The sequence below is a fragment of the Podarcis filfolensis genome, assembly GCF_964270895.1.
Source record: "Podarcis filfolensis genome assembly, chromosome: 17".
Lineage (NCBI taxonomy): Eukaryota > Metazoa > Chordata > Lepidosauria > Squamata > Lacertidae > Podarcis > Podarcis filfolensis.
Genome location: NC_139621.1, coordinates 15520764 through 15538852, shown reverse-complemented (window position 1 = coordinate 15538852; position 18089 = coordinate 15520764). Strand labels below are relative to the sequence as shown.

General features: G+C 40.3%; 1 protein-coding gene across 3 annotated transcripts in view; it reads left to right on the top strand.

Annotated features, from left to right (window-relative positions):
- The window catches only part of CNTLN (centlein), a 171497-nt gene that overhangs the window by 44193 nt on the left and 109215 nt on the right, over window positions 1-18089 (top strand). For all 3 annotated transcript variants that reach the window (XR_014542968.1, XM_083592879.1, XM_083592878.1), the window contains exons 6-8: window positions 3425-3558; window positions 10074-10236; window positions 16045-16236. Coding sequence is in view for 2 of the 3 variants with exons in the window: in XM_083592879.1 (XP_083449005.1) it covers window positions 3425-3558; window positions 10074-10236; window positions 16045-16236 (489 nt within the window). In the remaining variant the exon portion in view is untranslated. The remainder of the gene's footprint in view (window positions 1-3424; window positions 3559-10073; window positions 10237-16044; window positions 16237-18089) is intronic.

The window sequence follows — 18089 nt, the reverse complement described above, 5'->3', positions numbered from 1 at the left end:
CGGCCTTGTCTTTTAAATACATAGTTTTATTGATTTCCAGTATAGAACAATTACAAAAAGAGAGAGAAAAGGATTCAAAAACAAAATCCCAACTTGCCCCCTTCCCTCCTCCAGAACAGATTAATCTAGTTAAATTTTCCAAAGTCTAATCTGTGATTTTGGTAGTTGCCATTCTTCAGTATTATTAGTAAAGTATTTTATAAAAGGATAAGGAGAGAGTGGTGATGGCTGCTGCTCAAGCTGACCCCAGAACCGTGACCTATAGAACACTCTGGCACAGATTTTCGTGGGGAACTCAGACCACCCAGTTACCCAGCTTACCAATGGAAAGACACAAGCGAGCGCTGGCCTGACTTCAACGATAATGGCCGCTTGACCCTGGAGCTCTTAGAAGGCCATCAAACAACACAGTCTGAATGACCTCTTAACAATCACAAAGAAACCTACCAAACCACCCAGCCCCAGACTGACGCCACACAAGATCTAGTCCAAGGTCAACAAGAAGACCAAAATGACATCGATTAAGGGAAAGACAGAAACCAAAGAGACAAGTTCCCCAGATAGTGAATACGCAACAGTACCAAAACAGAACCTGGAGGAACTTGAATTGAAACTGAAAGAAGCCATCTAAGGCTCTCTCATGGACTATGCAAAACCTGAAAGAACCCAATGACTCCCTTGGAGCAACAGATCAAAGAACTGAACTCCAAGATGGAAATTCTTATGGGCGCCATCTTCAAATGCAAGAAGTACAAATAGTCCACGTCTAGAAGCAAAACACAAATATAAGAGATAAACTTGCTGATATGGAGAACTGCCTCCATAAGCTTCCCCAGCTTCCCCAAATAAGTGGAGACGAGAGAACAAGTGGAGCAGGCTCTGGAGCAATAGAAAACACATTTGCTGCATCATCCATATAACAGTCCTTCAGATATTTGAAGATGGCTATCCTGTCTCCTCTTAATTGTCTCTTCTACAGACTGAACGTACACAACCCTTGATTCTCAGTACTTAGTTTCTAGATCTCTCGCCAGCTTTCCTCCTTGTGCACAGTCTCTGCTTGTTTCCTCGTATGTGTCCATGACAGTAACTTGGAAACCTGTTGCTTTATATGGGAAAACAATTCCAGGAAGAAACAGTGTAATTTGAAGGATCTTCTACATTAGCATGCTTTGAATGCTATGTTGGATGGATTTTTTCAGAGTTCCTCACCAGTCGCATTCCTTATTTTGTGTTTTTGGGACATCTGAAGTTTTATCAGCTCTGCTGATGTTTTCCCCTTGTTAATATGCTTGACAACCTAGAGATCTAAATCAGAAAGCTTATTTTACTTTAGCAGACTATTTCCCAGAATGGAATTCTGCAATTTGAACTATTTACGATATTAGAGGGTTTCACAAAATGCCTGACCCCATTGCCTGCTCATTTGTAAAAGAAGATGTATACATTTATCTGTGTATACATGACCGGCTCATTAAAGCAAGCTCCAAGGAGGCAATCAATTCACATTGATCGCATTCTCACACTACTGTAACCTTTTTTATAATAAACGATGAGAAAATCTCTCTACTGTTCTGTGGCCCTGGAATAGGTAAGAGTCATGACCACTAGAAATTAGCAACAGACTCCATGCCTTAATGTTTCCTGTAGCCAGCTGTTCTCTAAACTGTGGAGAACCCAAATCCAATGCCCGTACCTTTTAACTAGTGCAGTTACTAGAAATATGAAAACTCTATAGCCTCATGGCAAGGTGTGTGTATGATGGTGGTGGTCGGGGAACAGTAAGAAATATGCTGGAATCAGGGAGGAAAAAGAGAATTTTTCTCTTTTTTTCTAGGGGCACTTGGTAGAACCTCTAGCCAGTTGACACTGTCAGCATCTAGAGCATCAAAACCCCATGAGTCTGTGCATCCTTATGCCTGATCCAAACAAGACATAATTCCTTATTGTGAGTCAAGTTAAGAAGCCCAAACCAGGAGACTTTATAACAGTTCACAACAGTGACTTGTTCTTATGTGATGTCCAGCAAACTTAACAAGGCCAATAATATTTCAGAAACCATTGAGAAATAATTTGTGATGATTTCATTTAGCACTTATTCATTTATGTGATCTGATTATGGGTGGTGGTGGAGAGAGTTTATTGCTCCACTTCTAACTTTTCTCATGGATAGCTTGTACCTTGTTAAAAAAAATTAAGGTTTTCCAAAATTTGTCTAGTGACAGGTCTCATTGGTGTCCAGAGGCACCATTCTTGTTGAACTAATTTAATTTGATATTGTTCCTCACAATCCTGGTACTACTTAAGGCTCCCCAGTTTCCCTTTTTTAAAAAGTGTCGGATACCGTATTTCCAATGATAATTTTTCATCAGTAATCAAATCCACAACAAAAATCTTTGTGCCACATCTGTCTACTACTGCTTCTTCCTACAGGTTGGATGCAGAGTTCCCATGAACTTTGCTCATGGCATGTTCCTACTAGAGGAAGCAAGGGAGGAAGTGATTTTTGCTGATTCCACCTTCCCTCTGCAACCTTTCCACAAACAGAGAGAGTCCTTCTCCTCATGGAAGGAACATTGTGGTTTTAACCTTCTAGCTTTGGAAGTGACTTCTGTAAAAACACATCTGTCTACATGGTCAGGCATCACATTGAAAATGAATAGCTCAGTTGGTAGAGTTGGGCCATGGATTCGAGTTCCACGTCGGGCAAAATATTCCTGCATTGCAGGGGATTGAACTAGATGACCCTTGTGGTCCCTTCCACTTCCATGATTCTATGAGCTGATGTTATGCTCTGAATTTGTGTGTGATGATGTTACTTTTAATTTTTTGAAGTGGATGCTATCATTGCATCATGAATAGCAGACCTGTATTAAGCAGTTTTGGCTCTGCAGCAAAAAGGCTATGTTTTAATTTCATTTACAACAAAAAGGCACCATCTACAGCAGCTTTTTGGCACCCACATGAAACTTTTGAGCCATGAGTTTGCCATTCTTAGTTTGAGCCGGTAACTAATTATCTATGAATTAATTGGAGTCACAGAGTTTTCTTGGTAGACAGAACTTAATTCAAAGAGCCAAGCTTCCATGATGTGATGAGGATTGTTTTACTGCCTATACCATTATTTAATCTAGCTGCAGATATCATTTTAGTTTGCTAAGCTTTTAGTGTGAGTTGAAGTTCCACCTCCCTATTGATGTTGAATTGTTTTATCCTGCTGTTGGTTATGGCTGATTTTAGTAATTTGAATTACATTTAAAAAAAAATTCTTTTACGCAGCTTGGAGTTTTCTAAATACAGAAAAGCAGGGTGTTGCTTTCTTAAAAAGGCGCAAAAATCCATACTATTTTTGATCCTGTTATAATAATGTGCATCCTTTCATTTCTTGTTTAATTTTATCTATAGCATAATATATGTTTTCCAGAATTTGGAAGCTGATTTAACAGAGGCAAGTGGGCAAATGGAAACCTTGCACAGCAAATGCAATGATCTGGCATCTCAGCTGGGTGTTAAGCAGACTGAACTAACACAAAAAGATTTGGATGTGGCCAGAACTAGGTATGTATGCAATGTTTTTATAAAGGGAGGGCTTGTGAGCATTCCCATGATAACGAATATGGGGCAACATCAAATGGTTTGCTTTTTGTAGTATGTTTTGCGCATTATGAAAAAAGTTTAGAATGTCTACTGTTTACGCAGACTATCTCAATGCCTTTTGACTTCTGTTATGGACATTATTTAAAAATTGCACATCTCTAATTAGCATTGGGTCAAAGAGTTCTCAGTCTCTGCTGCAAGTCACAAAACATCAATATGATTGGTAACATAAGCAATTAATTTGAGAGGCTAAATGCCCGAAACTGACAAAAGTTTGAAGCCTAACTTTCACTTTTTAATTAGAGTTAAGTCTGACAGGTCAGCAGGAGTCTGCTGCTAAAGGTTTAAAATGTTGTGATTTTAGCTTTATCTGAGCGTTTCACATATTAAGTTGGATCATGAGGATTAATACTGCATGTATGAAATATGACTGACACGTAAGGCAAGTCTGAACCAAGAAGCACAAGCGGGGCAAACTTACGTTTCGGCTAATACGACTGTTGCTATGCGGGAGCTTAGATCAGTGTAAATAATTGGAATCTTATGCTGTCCCCAAAGAAATGTCCAAGCACAATTAACAGCAGTAGAAAAATGAGGGAACGTATTAATGATGACAGCCACTCAGAACCCCTAGGAACTGTCTCGCAATCACCAATCACAGTGTTCCTGCAGATGATGTCCCGTATTAAGTGTGCATAGATTGTGCAGACAGTGGCCATGTTTTGGATGTGAGCTGGCAGTCAACTGCTAGGCAAATTAGTTTGTGCTTGGGCCACACTCTTTTCTACCTCACAGCAGGGGACCAAACCAAAGACAGCTTTGCTGGACACACTTCAGAACCCCTTGAAGCTATCCCACCAATGCAGGAACCTTTTGGGTAGTGCTGGTACGACACATTGCTGCTGCTCCCTGCTCAAGTTGGCATTATCTATTCAGGCATAATGCCTGGAAAGAGCTTATGTCATCTCCAAATACTGATGTTCTGAATGGCCACTGTGCTTATCTAGCATACATTTAACTTTCCATAGAAATGCCATGATGCCTCTACCGATTGCTTCCTCTCTTTACTACAAGTTGCTACAACTCTCATCATCTCTGCACACTGGCTATGGCATCTGGGAGTGATAGAAGTTGTAGTTAAACAACACCTTGAGAGTCACAGGTTGGCCACCCTTACTTTGCAGTTTTATTTTCTCCCATGGCCTTTCTGTACCTTTTCTCTCTGTGTATGAATTTAAACATATATGCGCATGCACACAGAATATAGATTTCAGTTATTTGCATACTACCTTTCATTTCAAATAAATACAAAAGCAGTTTATAGGACAGTAAAAATGACAACGTTTAACAATAACAACAAAAAACCAGTGTATCTGAAGAAGTGTGCATGCACACAAAAGCTTATACCCAGAACAAACAGTTGGTCTCTAAGGTGCTACTGGACAATTTTTTTATATATTTCGACTGCGTCAGACCAACATGGCTACCTACCTGAATAAAAACCCAATAATCAGTGGCCTCCTCCAGAGGGAGATCAACTTGTAAGGGAGGTGCCACACGGTGAAATCCCTTCCCTGCACCCCTGTGAGGTAGACATCTGCAGGCTGTGGTCTGGTTAAGAGGGCTGCTTCCACAGTTCACAGCAATCCGTGGAAGATTGTGCCATGATAGGTCTTCGTTTAATGTGTCACAAACCTCCTCCTTGTTTCTGCGGTAACAGTCTTGTCCTCAGGCCGGCATTGGAATGTTTACCCATTGGGGACATCGCGAGACTCAGAAGCAAAACATGCAAAGGTTTGCACTGTTAACACAGCTGCCCCTCTGGAACATTTGCACTTTATATTCTAGGCAGTAATTCTTCTATACGATGTCCATGGCAATAAGTAGCCTTCAAGGAACTTGTGTGGTGGTGACAGAATTGTCCCTCTTTACAGTGCACAAAGCCAAGAAAAAGATAATGCAATTCAGTATGCAAGTAGGAAGGGGCAAAAAATCTCCTGAGAGTAGTGTTGAAGAAATTAGCATGATAATCATTGTTTATAACCCTATAAGGCTCTTATTCTGTACCTACAAATAAACATACAACTATGACCATGAAAGATCTACAATACTTGTTGTTAGTATACCAGTAAGACAAATCTACAAAATATCAGCCAGGGTTATTCTGAGGATGACAGATACCATGGGCATGATGTATGTTCATAATTGCCACATCTAGCATCTGGATTGGCGGCAGCTGCTTATATTACTTAAACTTTGGAAAGTTGCACTTGAAGTTTGAAACCACTAAGATTCACAGGACTTGATATTCAGTTCAGGTGTGAAAACCAATGTTCCTTTGAACTGGGTGCTTGGAATGGGAGCCTAAGTGAAATTCTGACATACTTGCTTTGTAAAGAAGCTGCAAAGGAGCTTCTTTCTGAACCCTCCCCCATTGCTTCTCCAATTGTCCAACTTAAAATTCTTTTTATTTCTTGCAGTATCTTTTCATTGTCTGTGGTTCATATCTATTATTGGCTCCCTGCAGCTCACAATGTGCAGATTCTGAAATCAGCTTCAGGAATGCATGCTCCTTCCTCTACTGCAAATTAACACTCCACTTCAAGTGCTGGCATTAGCACTGCCCCAGCCTATGGCTAAGTTAACTATGGCTAAATTCACCAGGGTTCTCAAAACCACTTGAAACCCCATTTTCAGTCACCCACATGGATTAGACTGTGCACACCACTTGATCACTAAAGCTTAAGACATTAATCTGTGTTCAGTGATCTTTGGTATTATTCCACTGTGTTGTGGGGAGCTTCCTCTGCTAAAATTGTGTTGCGTTGGCTACACCACAAAATGGCAATGCCTACCTTTATTACTTGGCCAGAAAACTAATAGGTGAAGAATGACATCATTGCTTATAATGACCTCCCCTAGTCTTTGTATTTGCATGATAGGAACTGGGATAAATGTAAATGTATCCCTTTCTTGTTTGTATTATTTGGGCAAAATTACTACTTTATTCAGTCCATACATGTTCAGAAACCTGCAAAATTGAGCTGTGCACCCAGCAGAATTACAGCTGAAGCAGCGAACCACTTACTAGCAACCCTGTCGCTTATGCTCAGGTCCTTTGTTCTGCTTTGTTGTTTAGACATTTACTTGTAGGGCATTAACCTTGAAATTTGCAGATAAATGCTTGGAATTGTGAGCTTTGAGGTCTCTTCCTTTTATAGTCTTCGCGAGGCTCCATTAAAACTGCTAGGTTTTGAAAAGTATCCTGTGATCAACTGCAGCATCCCTGCTGCTTGGCTGCTCTATCTCTTCTTACAATGTAATGACTGTGCTTTCTATGAAAGTTCGCTCGGCAGGAGAAGGCTTTGACTTCAGCAGCTGTGGGAACGAACAGAGCAGCTGCCTGACCTAAAGCTCTTTCATATATATACACACACACATACACACACACTCCATAGAAAATCCTCACTTCGTCCACCAATCTGGTGCCCTCCATGGCAAATTTCAGAAGTGGGGAGAAAGGGCAATAATTCCATTTTAGGTATCAGATCTTACTGACATTGGTATCTGCATCAGGGAAATGTTAATTTAATTAAAGTGCATTGTTGTAGCACCTGAGAGCAGATACTTGCTTCAGAAAGAGCAAATTATAATACATGGGGTTTTTTGTGAGAAATGACAATAATCATTTTTAAACAGGGAGATCCTTGAAGTAACTCCACAAAGTTAAATTAGGAGATGGGATATTGAAAACTTGAGATCAGCATAGAGTCCAGTGGGTTTCATCATCCTTAAATCAATAGCTAACGTTAATCTAGCCTCCATTCTATTACTTGCATTTCTTTAGGGGACCCCCAAGGAGATAATAAGCAATACAGAATGGAAACATTCGGAAGTGCAGGGCAGACCACATTATACCAGTGCCAGGAATCTCAGCACATGATATACTTGTAATTGGTGTTTCAAGCAAGCGACCCCTCACTGCTGGGGAAGTTATAACTGGCATAACACATCCAGTTTGTGCACAACATAGTTTCACCGTGCAAGTTGGCTATGAATATAATCCAGAGCGGACTGCAAATAGGCAGATTTTTGCTGTGGTGCTTTCACTTCCGCTAGGACCATGGAACTTCCCAGCTGAGTTTAAAACACCCCAAAGTTTAAATACAAGTTTGAAGAATTAGTTATTTGAAAGAAAGGCTATTGTGGCACTTTAAATACTATACTAACAGACTAATTGTGGCATAAGTTTTCATAGCACAAAGTGCTCTTTTCTGGTATTTATAGACCTTCCTATTTGTAGGTTTACAAGACAGCCTACAATAAAGTTTAATTAAAAATTCATCCAGTAAAATTGAACAGATTAAAAATGTGTTGTAAAGATAAATTGCCTAAAAAACTAGCAGTCAATTAAAAGGCATTGGAAAATAAAAAAGACCTTTCCCTGTTCCTGAAATGATATCCTGAAGTTAGCCTCCCTAGGAAAGATGTTCCACAGCAAGGGTGAAAAGAGCCATCCCAAATAGTCAATATAGAATTGTCGGAGACAGTTTCTCTTGTATTACATGGCAATGCAGTCCTACTTTTGCAAGGTACTCAAGAGGGTTGTGGTTGTGCAGCTTCAGATGTACTTGGACGAAGAAACAGGTTATCTTCACCCATTTTAGCCTGGCTTTGGTTTTCGTACCAAGACAGCTTTGGTTAATCTGGTTGATCACCTGCTTTGTGAGAGATGGTGGAGTTCAAGTATGTTGGCCTTGCGGCTTTTGATACAATCACCCCCCTTCCCCCCCATCCAATGGTTGGGGTCACAGGGTTAAGGTGTTTTTGCTGCTCCTTACAGGGCCACTTCCAGAGAATAGCATTGGATTACTTCTGCTTGGCCCTCGTGGCAGTTACACTGTGGGGTCCCATAGGTTTCTTCCTTGTCCCCAGTACCATGTAACATCTAGATATAGAGCTGGGTGAGGTTGCCAGGGAGACTGAGAGTCTGCACCACCAATACACTGGTTACTCCTAACCCAGAAATCGTGCTTCAGGTTAAGAACTTTGCTTCAGGATGAGAACAGAAATCGTGCTCCGGCGGCGCAGCGGCAGCCGGAGGCCCCATTAGCTAAAGTGGTGCTTCAGGTTAAGAACGGTTTCAGGTTAAGAACGGACCTCCGGAACGAATAAAGTACTTAACCCGAGGTACCACTGTACTGTAATGCACGCCATATGGGTTACACTTGAAGGCAGTCTAGAAACTGTAGCTAGTGCATAACATTGCCGCACAGGTTTTAACAGTTGCACTAGTAGGGAGTCATAATTTCCACTGGCTGCCTTTATGCTACTGAGCATCTAGCATTCCATTCTTCCAGTAGTAAAAGGCATTATTTTGTCAACTATCTGTTAGCATATTAATTCTCTTGAGTCTTCTGTTTGTTCTGTTACATAATTCATGTCCCTGTCATCTGAATTTCTTTCCTCCTTTGGGTTTAAATGGACACATAACAATGTTTCTGTCTGTTTGTTTCTGTAAACAGCATGCCATTTTAATGGCATAAAGTATCTGATTCATACGGTAAATCTACACAAAATGTTGTTCCTCTGTAATAAAGAGAAGCTAAGATTTAAAATTTTTAAAATCTTAAGATCCTAAATAGATACAAAGAATAGTGAAAATAAAAAGCAAGATAAAATATATAAATCAAACTGAACCACTGTTTTTATCTGTGCTTTTAATGATCACATATCTGCTCTCATAGGAAATTCTGAATTGCTAAACATTTTTGCTATAAAGTAGAATGGAAAATCAGAAATTCAAAAGCTAAGCCTTCTTTGAGTGGTATTCAACAAAGTTTTACACAGAATAGACCTGTTAATATTATTCGGTCTAGCATAGTCATGTTTATTGATTTCAGACAAGTAGAAATGTTTGCACTGGCAGAGTGATCTGCTTAGCACTACGTTGAATTCTACCCCTGTCTTTGGCCTGATATAAGGTGGGTCTTTCAAATTCCTTAAACATCACAAGAAGTTTCACAACACCTCTTTGGACTAGTTCTTACTGTCCCCTTGTTATGTTCTGTTACATAAACTCCTTAGTAGGACATTTTCACTGCAAGCATATTTTATCAGGATTCAAAAAAGGTATGAATAAAAACAGTGAAAGTCACCTGCATGTATCCCTTCTTATGTTTTTGCTTTAAAAAGTATATTGAATAATGAAAGGAGAACTGCAAGTGTTTCTGTGAGAACTTGTTGAAGACCATTTATGTTACCATTCATATTGTTGAAATGAATTAAAATGAAAACTGGCATTACAGTTTATATTTCTTTTCTTTTTAGTTTATCACTCTTATCACTCAATGAATCTGAAACTATAGATGAGAGTGGAAGATTTTCACATAAAAACAGCTAACATAACTGTTTAATTGAGATGATTGCAATATTTCTTTTGCTCAAGTTTCTTGTTTCTTGCTTGCTTTGCACAGGAAGGAGTTGCAGGAGCTGCAGAATCTCTACAAACAAAACACTGAACATGCAGCACAGCAGGCAGAGCTGATCCAGCAGCTTCAGGCTCTCAATATGGATACGCAAAAAGTACTGAGAACTCAGGAAGATGCTCACACAGCTGAAACAATATCATATCAAAAAGTATGTAGGCGCTCCGAAAGTGCGTTTCCTTCTTTACAAGGGCAAAGCTTTGCAAAAGTGTCACCTTCACTATAAGTGCAATATGGGGTTGGACTTGTGTGAGTAGTCATTGAAAGTCAGTGGCAAATAGCTTGTTCCATCACTGCCCTTGGCCTCATCACTACCACACTGTTACTGACATCTTTCTCTTTGCAGCTGAGGAAGGGAGGACATATAATTTGACACTCCTGTTTCCAGACGGGGAAAATATAGCACAATCAGTGTGCACCAGTTTGCTGTGTTTCTTTTTCTTCTTTTATCTGTTTATTTTAATTAACAAAATGTATATACCACTTACACTATAGAATTATAGAGTTGGGAGGAACCCAAGAGTCATCTAGTCCAACCCCCTACAATGCAGGAATCTCAGCTAAAGCATCCATTACAGATGACCATCCAACCTCTGCTTAAAAACTTCCAGGGGAGGAGAGTCCACCACCTCTCATGGGAGTCTGTTCCACTGCTGTACAGCTCTTACTCTCAGAAAGTTTTTTTTCTGAATATTTAGTTGGAATATCCTTTCTTGTAACTTGAAGCCATTGGTTTGAGTCCTACCCTCCAGAGGAGGAGAAAACAAGCATGCTCCCTCCTCCATGTGACAGCCCTTGAGATATTTGAAGATTGCTCTCATATCTCCTCTCAGTCTCTTCTTTTCCAGGCTAAACATACCCAGCTCCTTCAAACGCTTCTCCTAAGGCAGGGGTCGGCAACCCGCAGCTCCGGAGCCGCATGTGGCTCTTTTACACCTTTGCCGCGGCTCCGGGGTGGATACTAGCGAGGGGAGGAGGCGCATTGTGCGCCCCGACACTCCCCACTGTGGCGGGCGCTGTACTGGCTGTGGCGTCGCATGGGGGCGGTGGGTGCGTTAGTCACGCACCGTCCTGACGTCACCTTCCCGCCCGCCCCCTACATTGTAAGGGGCATGTACGCTGGTCACTGCATTGAAAGGGGGCATGTACGCTGGTCACTGTTTTGAAGGGGAGTGAAGAACACACACACACACAAAAAGGTAACTTGTTAATTTAACGTTTATTTCTATGAGGAGGAGTAATTCTGAGGGGTCAAAGAAAGAAATAATAAAAAGTGACAAAAAAGTTATTTTTATAATGACGAGTTTTGCGGCTCCCAGTTTTTTTTTCTTCAGAAATGAGTCCAAGTGGCTCTTTTTGTCTTAAAGGTTGCAGACCCCTGTCCTAAGGCTTAGTTCCCAGGCCCTTCATTATCTTGGTTGCCCTCCTCTGCACACGTTCCAGCTTGTCAACATCCTTCTTAAATTGTGGTGCCCAGAATTGGACACAGTATTCTAGTTGTGGTCTGATCAACATAGAACAGAGATTTATAAAAGACAATCTAAAATATTAATTAACAAAACAAATAAAATGAACATGTAGAACAACTTACATTAAAAAACCCTGGAATTTTCAAAGCAGTTATACTTAATAAAATTGTGTGTTTAGAATTGCACACCAAAATTACATGTTTGAGTGGGCTTGCTGTGTGTGTGTGTGGGGGGGGGGAGGTTTCTGTAGGCCTTGAAAACAATATTGTGAAGGCACATGGTTAATATTAATGGGAAGGGAGTTCCAAGGATTGGGTGCTACCACACTAAAAGGTTCAGTTTCCTGCAGAATGAACACTATGTGGCACTTCATCACATACAAGAAACAGTGTAAAACTGATTAAAATTAAAATTAGGAACAGAGACAGCAGGTTAGAAGCCAATGAAGGTTTACAAAAACCTAAATATGCCAGCAGCCTGAAAGGTAAAATACCTGTTAAAATCAGCAGTCTTCATATGCAAGGTTATAATCATGCCTCCCCAATGGTATTATTATTTCTTTTGATCGGATGCTGTACTTCTGTTGATGCAGCTTAGAATTGCATTGGTGTTTTTTTTTTTTTTTGTTTTTTTTTTGCTGGTGCATCAACACTGTTTGTATTGTGGTCTACTAAGACCCCTAGATCCTTTTCACATGTCCTGCCTCCAAGCCAGGTGTCCTCCAACCTATATTTGTGGAACTGATTATTCCTGCCTAACTGTCTGCATTTACAGTTGTCCTTATTGAAATTCATTTTGTTAGTTTTGGCCCAGTTCTCCAATCCGTCAAGGTCATCTTGAATCCTGATTGTATCTTCTGTGGTATTACCTATCCCTCCCAGTTTAGTGTAAAAAATAATAATAATGACTAGCATCTGCTCTATTCCTTCATCCAAGTAAATTATAAAGATGTTGAACAGCACTGGGCCAAGGCCAGAACCTGTGGTACTTCTTACTTTTTTCCTGGATGACGAGGAACCATTGGTGAGCACTCTTTGGGTTTGGTCAGTCAACAGCTACAAATCCACTAATAGTAATATCGTCTAGCCCATATTTTACCACCATCTCTGCAAGACTGTCATGGGGGACTTTGTTGAAAGTCTTACTGAAATCAAGATACGTTACATCCACTGCATTCCCCTGTCAGCCAAGCTGGTAACTCTATCAAAAAAATAAGATTTGTCTGACGTGACCTGTTTTTGAGAAACTCTTGCAGGCTCTTAGTTATCACAGCATCCTCTTCTAAGTGCTTACAGACCGATTGTTTAATTATCTGTTTCTATCCTTATAAAATCTGCTCTCTTGATCCACTTGGAAAGTCAAGCCTGTTTTTGTTCTCCCTCTTTCTCTAGGCTTCGGACAAACAAGTGTGATGTCCTTTCAAGCTAATGATGTGACCATGGATTTATATTTGGAGAGCTGGTCAAGTTCATTTCGGGTTTATCAAGCTCATTTGAGCAAGCTTTGAAAAACAACACTTGATTGAGTACATCGAAGACACTTTGTTTATCCGTGTTGCTGGTCCCAATTTCTGTAGATAGAGGAAACACAGATGTGGTCTAGGATTTAAACTTAGTTTCCTGTTTGGGAGCAAACAGTGTTACTTTTGGACCATTGAGAAAGCTTTCCTTTATGAGATTTTCAATCAGACCAATTAATAAATAGCTAGGCAGCCAAGACCTCACTGAAGGGAAGTGCTGCATTTTGAAACAAAACTTTTAAACTGTAAATTTCAGAGTGTGCTGATAAGGTAGTCTGGAGACCGAGAAACTCTTGTTGTCTTATTATCCTTAGTATTGATTTAAGACTCACCACCTTGAGTCTTAGGTGAGGATAAATCTATTGAGTCTCATTAAAACCAGCATGCTACTGGAGCACTTGGTGTGTCTGGGACCAGTGAAATAGTTGGTATACATTTTTAGAAAATAATTCCTTTTCTTGAGAAGAAGAGCTATAAATACAGTATAAAATAGATGTCAATGAGTTTCCATAAACCCACTAACCTAAAATATTTGGACTGAGGGGAAGTAGTGTTGTGTAGCCCATCTTGATATTAGTGTGGAACTGAATGCCTACATCCAGTTTTTCTAACTTGGGATCATTGGTTAGACTGTGTTCTACAAAAACGCCTGAGAGTTTGGAGATGTTTTCCATTGTAGTTATGTCTGGATATGTATTTATAAGCCTCTCAAGATGTTATATCTAAGAGCATGATACAAGCGTGAATGGGCTCATGTGATTAATCTGGTGCAAGACTGTCCAAATTTAAAATATAGGTGGAGAATTAATAATCATACTATGCATTTATGTCGTGCATTTCAAGAATTAAAGATTACCAAAAATGTCTGAATGCATAAAAACTTTTAGACTGAATATTTCCTATATTTAAAAAAAACAAAAAACAAATCCTGGATATATAAATACTAACACATCATAGAAAAGGTTTGGGTAACTAGAGCCTCTCTTTTTGACATGTAAGGTTTGCTTGTTCATCTGTGTTTGTCCATTCAGGATTTTTTTTTTTATGTTGGGCATATGGGAATGTTCAAACGTTCAGTTGCTTACTCACAGCCTGATTACAGCCTACTACTGTATTGTTCAGAAGCAGGGAAGGGCTTCACCCTTGGTGTCTCTAGTTCAGGCTGGGAATGCCTCCCATCTAAACCCTGGGGACCTGCCGCCAGTTTAGGGTAGACGATACAAAGGAAGATGGATCAATCATTTGACATGGTATACGCAGCTTTCTGTGTCTGTGTATATCACATGAGATTACCAACCATTTGCCTTCACTCCTGAAGCTGCAATCCCATACACACACAACTGGGATTACGGTATGTGCCATTGAACTCATTGGGACTTACATCCGAGTAGACATATATGCAGAATTGTGCAGCAAGTTTGTCAGAGCAGCTTTATTTATTTCAATTTATACCCTATCTTCTTTTCTTCAAGGCAGCTTGCAGTAGCTTTTAAGCCATGGGATCAAGTGTGACCTAATAAACTTGGTCTGTCTGTGCAAATTCCATTATTTCCTAAATGATATGCCAGTGAGTAACATGACCTGAGGTTCTGGGCATATGGGCTATCTGACCACTAACAGAGGTCATTGATCTTGCTATAAGGGACGATATATCATAGGACGTACATGCTGATAGGCTCAATGCCATTTGGAAATGTAGAAGACTTTTCCTCTGTGAATTTGCCTATAGAGTGGCTGACAAGTCCTTATCTAGTTCTTCCAGCCAGCACACTAATGCAAGGGAGACAGTTGTCTTGGAATACTGCACTTTTGATTTGTTAGGGGAATATAAAGTCCGTTATCTGGTTTCAGCCATTTGGAGGATGAAAACCTGTTGGGCCTTTTGCAAATGTAGACATTTGCATTGCTGGGTGGCTGCAGGTTTTGTTTTGTTCTCTTTAATATTTTTATCCAGACAAGTTAGATGGCTTAGAGAAACCTGATCATCTTAGCTGCTATGTAAATAACAGTAAGCTACTGTGGTGCAGGAAAGAACTTGGAAATGGTATTTTGTTATACAGTAGCTTCAATTAACAGAGAACTGTATTTATTTATTTTTGCCAAATATTAAATAGAAACTAGAAAAAATCATTTGTATGCACAAACCCTACCCATCCATTTTCTATAACCCATGACATGTGAAACTGTAACCATCAAGCTAAAGCTGAGTTCATGTTCTTAGGACCAAAATAGCCCTGGCAGGCAAAAAATGTTTGTTGCATTTGTCTTGTTGCTGTGTCTGTTCCATTCATGGAAAAAGTAGATGTGGTCTAATTTCTGTAGGAGATATTTGCAGAGGCAAGTTTCTTTTCTGTCCCTTTCCCTCTCTCTTCCGTCCCTGCATTCTAGGAATCTCCGGCTCTTTTCTCCCAGGGCAGTTCTGATACTGGAAGTGTGCCAGAGCACGGCAAGATTAAGTTTAGGTGGATTCAGGTCCTTTCACATGCTGTCACCTTTCGTTATAAAAACTAGACCCACCCAATTTATGTGTCAATGTGATAGAAATGGTTGCTTCTGTCATGTTTGGTTTGGCCTATAGCCTTCATTTAGTAGTGTAGAATTTAGATTTATGGGATAATATTGTTGTGAGCTGTTACATCTAAGGTAGTTTTATGCAGAATAGCTTCTGTAGATTTGCTTAGTGTAAAATATAGGTAAGTACACTATAGGTAGTACACTACAGTTCCATTGTCAAGCATTTTCTTTCTATGTGTTGATGAAAGGCATTGGAACTCTGTCTCAAACGAAATTTGGCAGAGTGGGATCAGCATTTACAAGGGTTGAAAATGGTTTTAATTATACTGGTTCTCTGAATTTTGTTGCTAGATTTCACACTCTTGTACTTGCATATTTATGAACATGTGCTCTTGTTCATAATGAAGCTTTTTCTTAAATCTTAATTTTTTCTTAAATTTCTTAAATCTTAAAATAGCTTTACAATGAATTGACCATATGTTTTGAGAAACTCAAAGCAAGTGAGTTGGAGCTCCGGCAAAGTCAAGCTTCTCTCCAGAACCAACTACTTGAAAAAGAACGACATATCAGTCAGCTGGAAGAACAACTTCAACAGGCTCTCAGCTCTCTGTTTTCAAAACCTGAAAGTCCTTCAAAACAGAGAAAAGAGGTGAGAGAAAAATTGTTGGCAAACAGTATTTTTAATTATCCCACTGTCCAAGTGAACAACCTGGTAGATATAACACCATGCACCCATGAAACAATCAAGCATCAACTAAGTTAAGTTTTTCTGCAGCACTTGTGTTGTTGTTCACACAAAAAATAAGAACACAAAATACATAATGAAACAAAAACAAACCAATAACCTCCCTCCCGCAAGCACATTTAAAAGGCCATAAAATGTTTGATCAGCCCAGTGCCTGGTTATAGAGAAATGTTTTTGCTTGGCACCTAAAGATATGTAAGGAAGGTGCCAGGTGAGCCTCCCTGGGGAGAGCATTCCACAAAAGGGAGCCACCACAAAAGAGGCCTGTTCTCACGTTGCCGCCCTCTGGACCTCTCATGGAGGGGGCACACGAAGAAGGGCCTCAGGTGATGATTGCAGGGTCTGAGTCACTTCATATGGGGAAAGGTGGTCCTTGAGGTGTTGTAGTTCTGAGACATTTAAGGCTTCATGGGTCAAAACCAGCACTTTGAATTGGGACTGGAAATTAATTGGTAGCAAGTGCAGTTGGGCCAGGATCAGTGTAATATACTCTAACTGTCTTCCCCAGTGAGTAACCTGGCCACCGAATCCTGCACCAGCTGAAGTTTCTGAACTGCCTTCGGAGGCAGCTCGGCATATAACATGTTGCAGTAATTTAACCTAGAGGTTACCAGAGCATAGGTGACAGGAGTTAGGCTATCCCTGTCCAGAATGGGGAATAGCTGGGCCACCAGCTGAGTCTCAAGGGACTGCAAAGGATCCAGGGGTACCCTCAAGTTATGTACCCACTCTTTCAGAGGAAGTGTAACCCCATCAAGAGCAGGCAACCTCCCCTCTGGAGAACCACCCACTAACAGTGCCTAAGTTTTATCTGGATTGAGTTTCAGTTTGTTGGCTCTCATCCAAACCATTACCAAGGTGCACAGTTGCATAGTTCATACATAGTTCATATAGGCCAGAGAGTTCCGCATTCCAATGGAGGACCAACTTTTTAAATCTTGCGAATGTAACGTTTGGTCAATTAATACCGCCAACTGGTTGATTACGCACTCTTCAATCCGTTCAAATGTGCTTCCAATTAATTGGGTAGCAGGCTTTTTTAAAATTCGAATGCAAATCAAGAAGAATGGACACTGTTGTTGGAGAGGCATTTCACTTATTTTCTCATAAAGAAGGAAATGCCTTTTCTAAGACAGGACATTCCACCTGCTGGTGCTCTGTGATGGTGCAGAACTAGGCATGACCGGCATTTTGCTGTGAAGACAAACAGCAGTTTTCCAGGCTTAATATTTTTCTCCACCACAGATAACATACCTGTAGCTTTCTAAGTGCTGCTGGATTCCAACTCCCACCAGCTCCAGTCAGCATGGTCAGTGATGATGGAAGTTGCAGCCTTAACAGCATTGGGTGGTGGTGGTCCAGGGTTTCCATTCCTGACTTGCACCATCCTCTCCCTTGTCCAGTTTCCTGCCATTCCCCCCTGCTTGAGTTGACCCATGCTTAGCAGCGCTGGCCACAAAATGCAAACAAACTTGCTGCTTCTCCTGAAATAATCTTGAAATTCTGGATCAATGGGCATATTCCTGCATTTTTTTTTTTAAGGTTGTTATGGGAATTTAATGTAAAAAACACAAAATACCTTTCCCTTCTTCAAAGTGGTCAGTTCTTCAGGTAAAAGTGTGTGCCTCTTTTAATCAATTGTTTTAAACCCATAAGATTAATCAGCTTTGATTCTTGCCCCCCGTCCTTCCTATTTCAACCCCATCCCTTTGGAAAAAAACCTAAATATTGAAATTTACTCAGCGGTTTGTGAACAC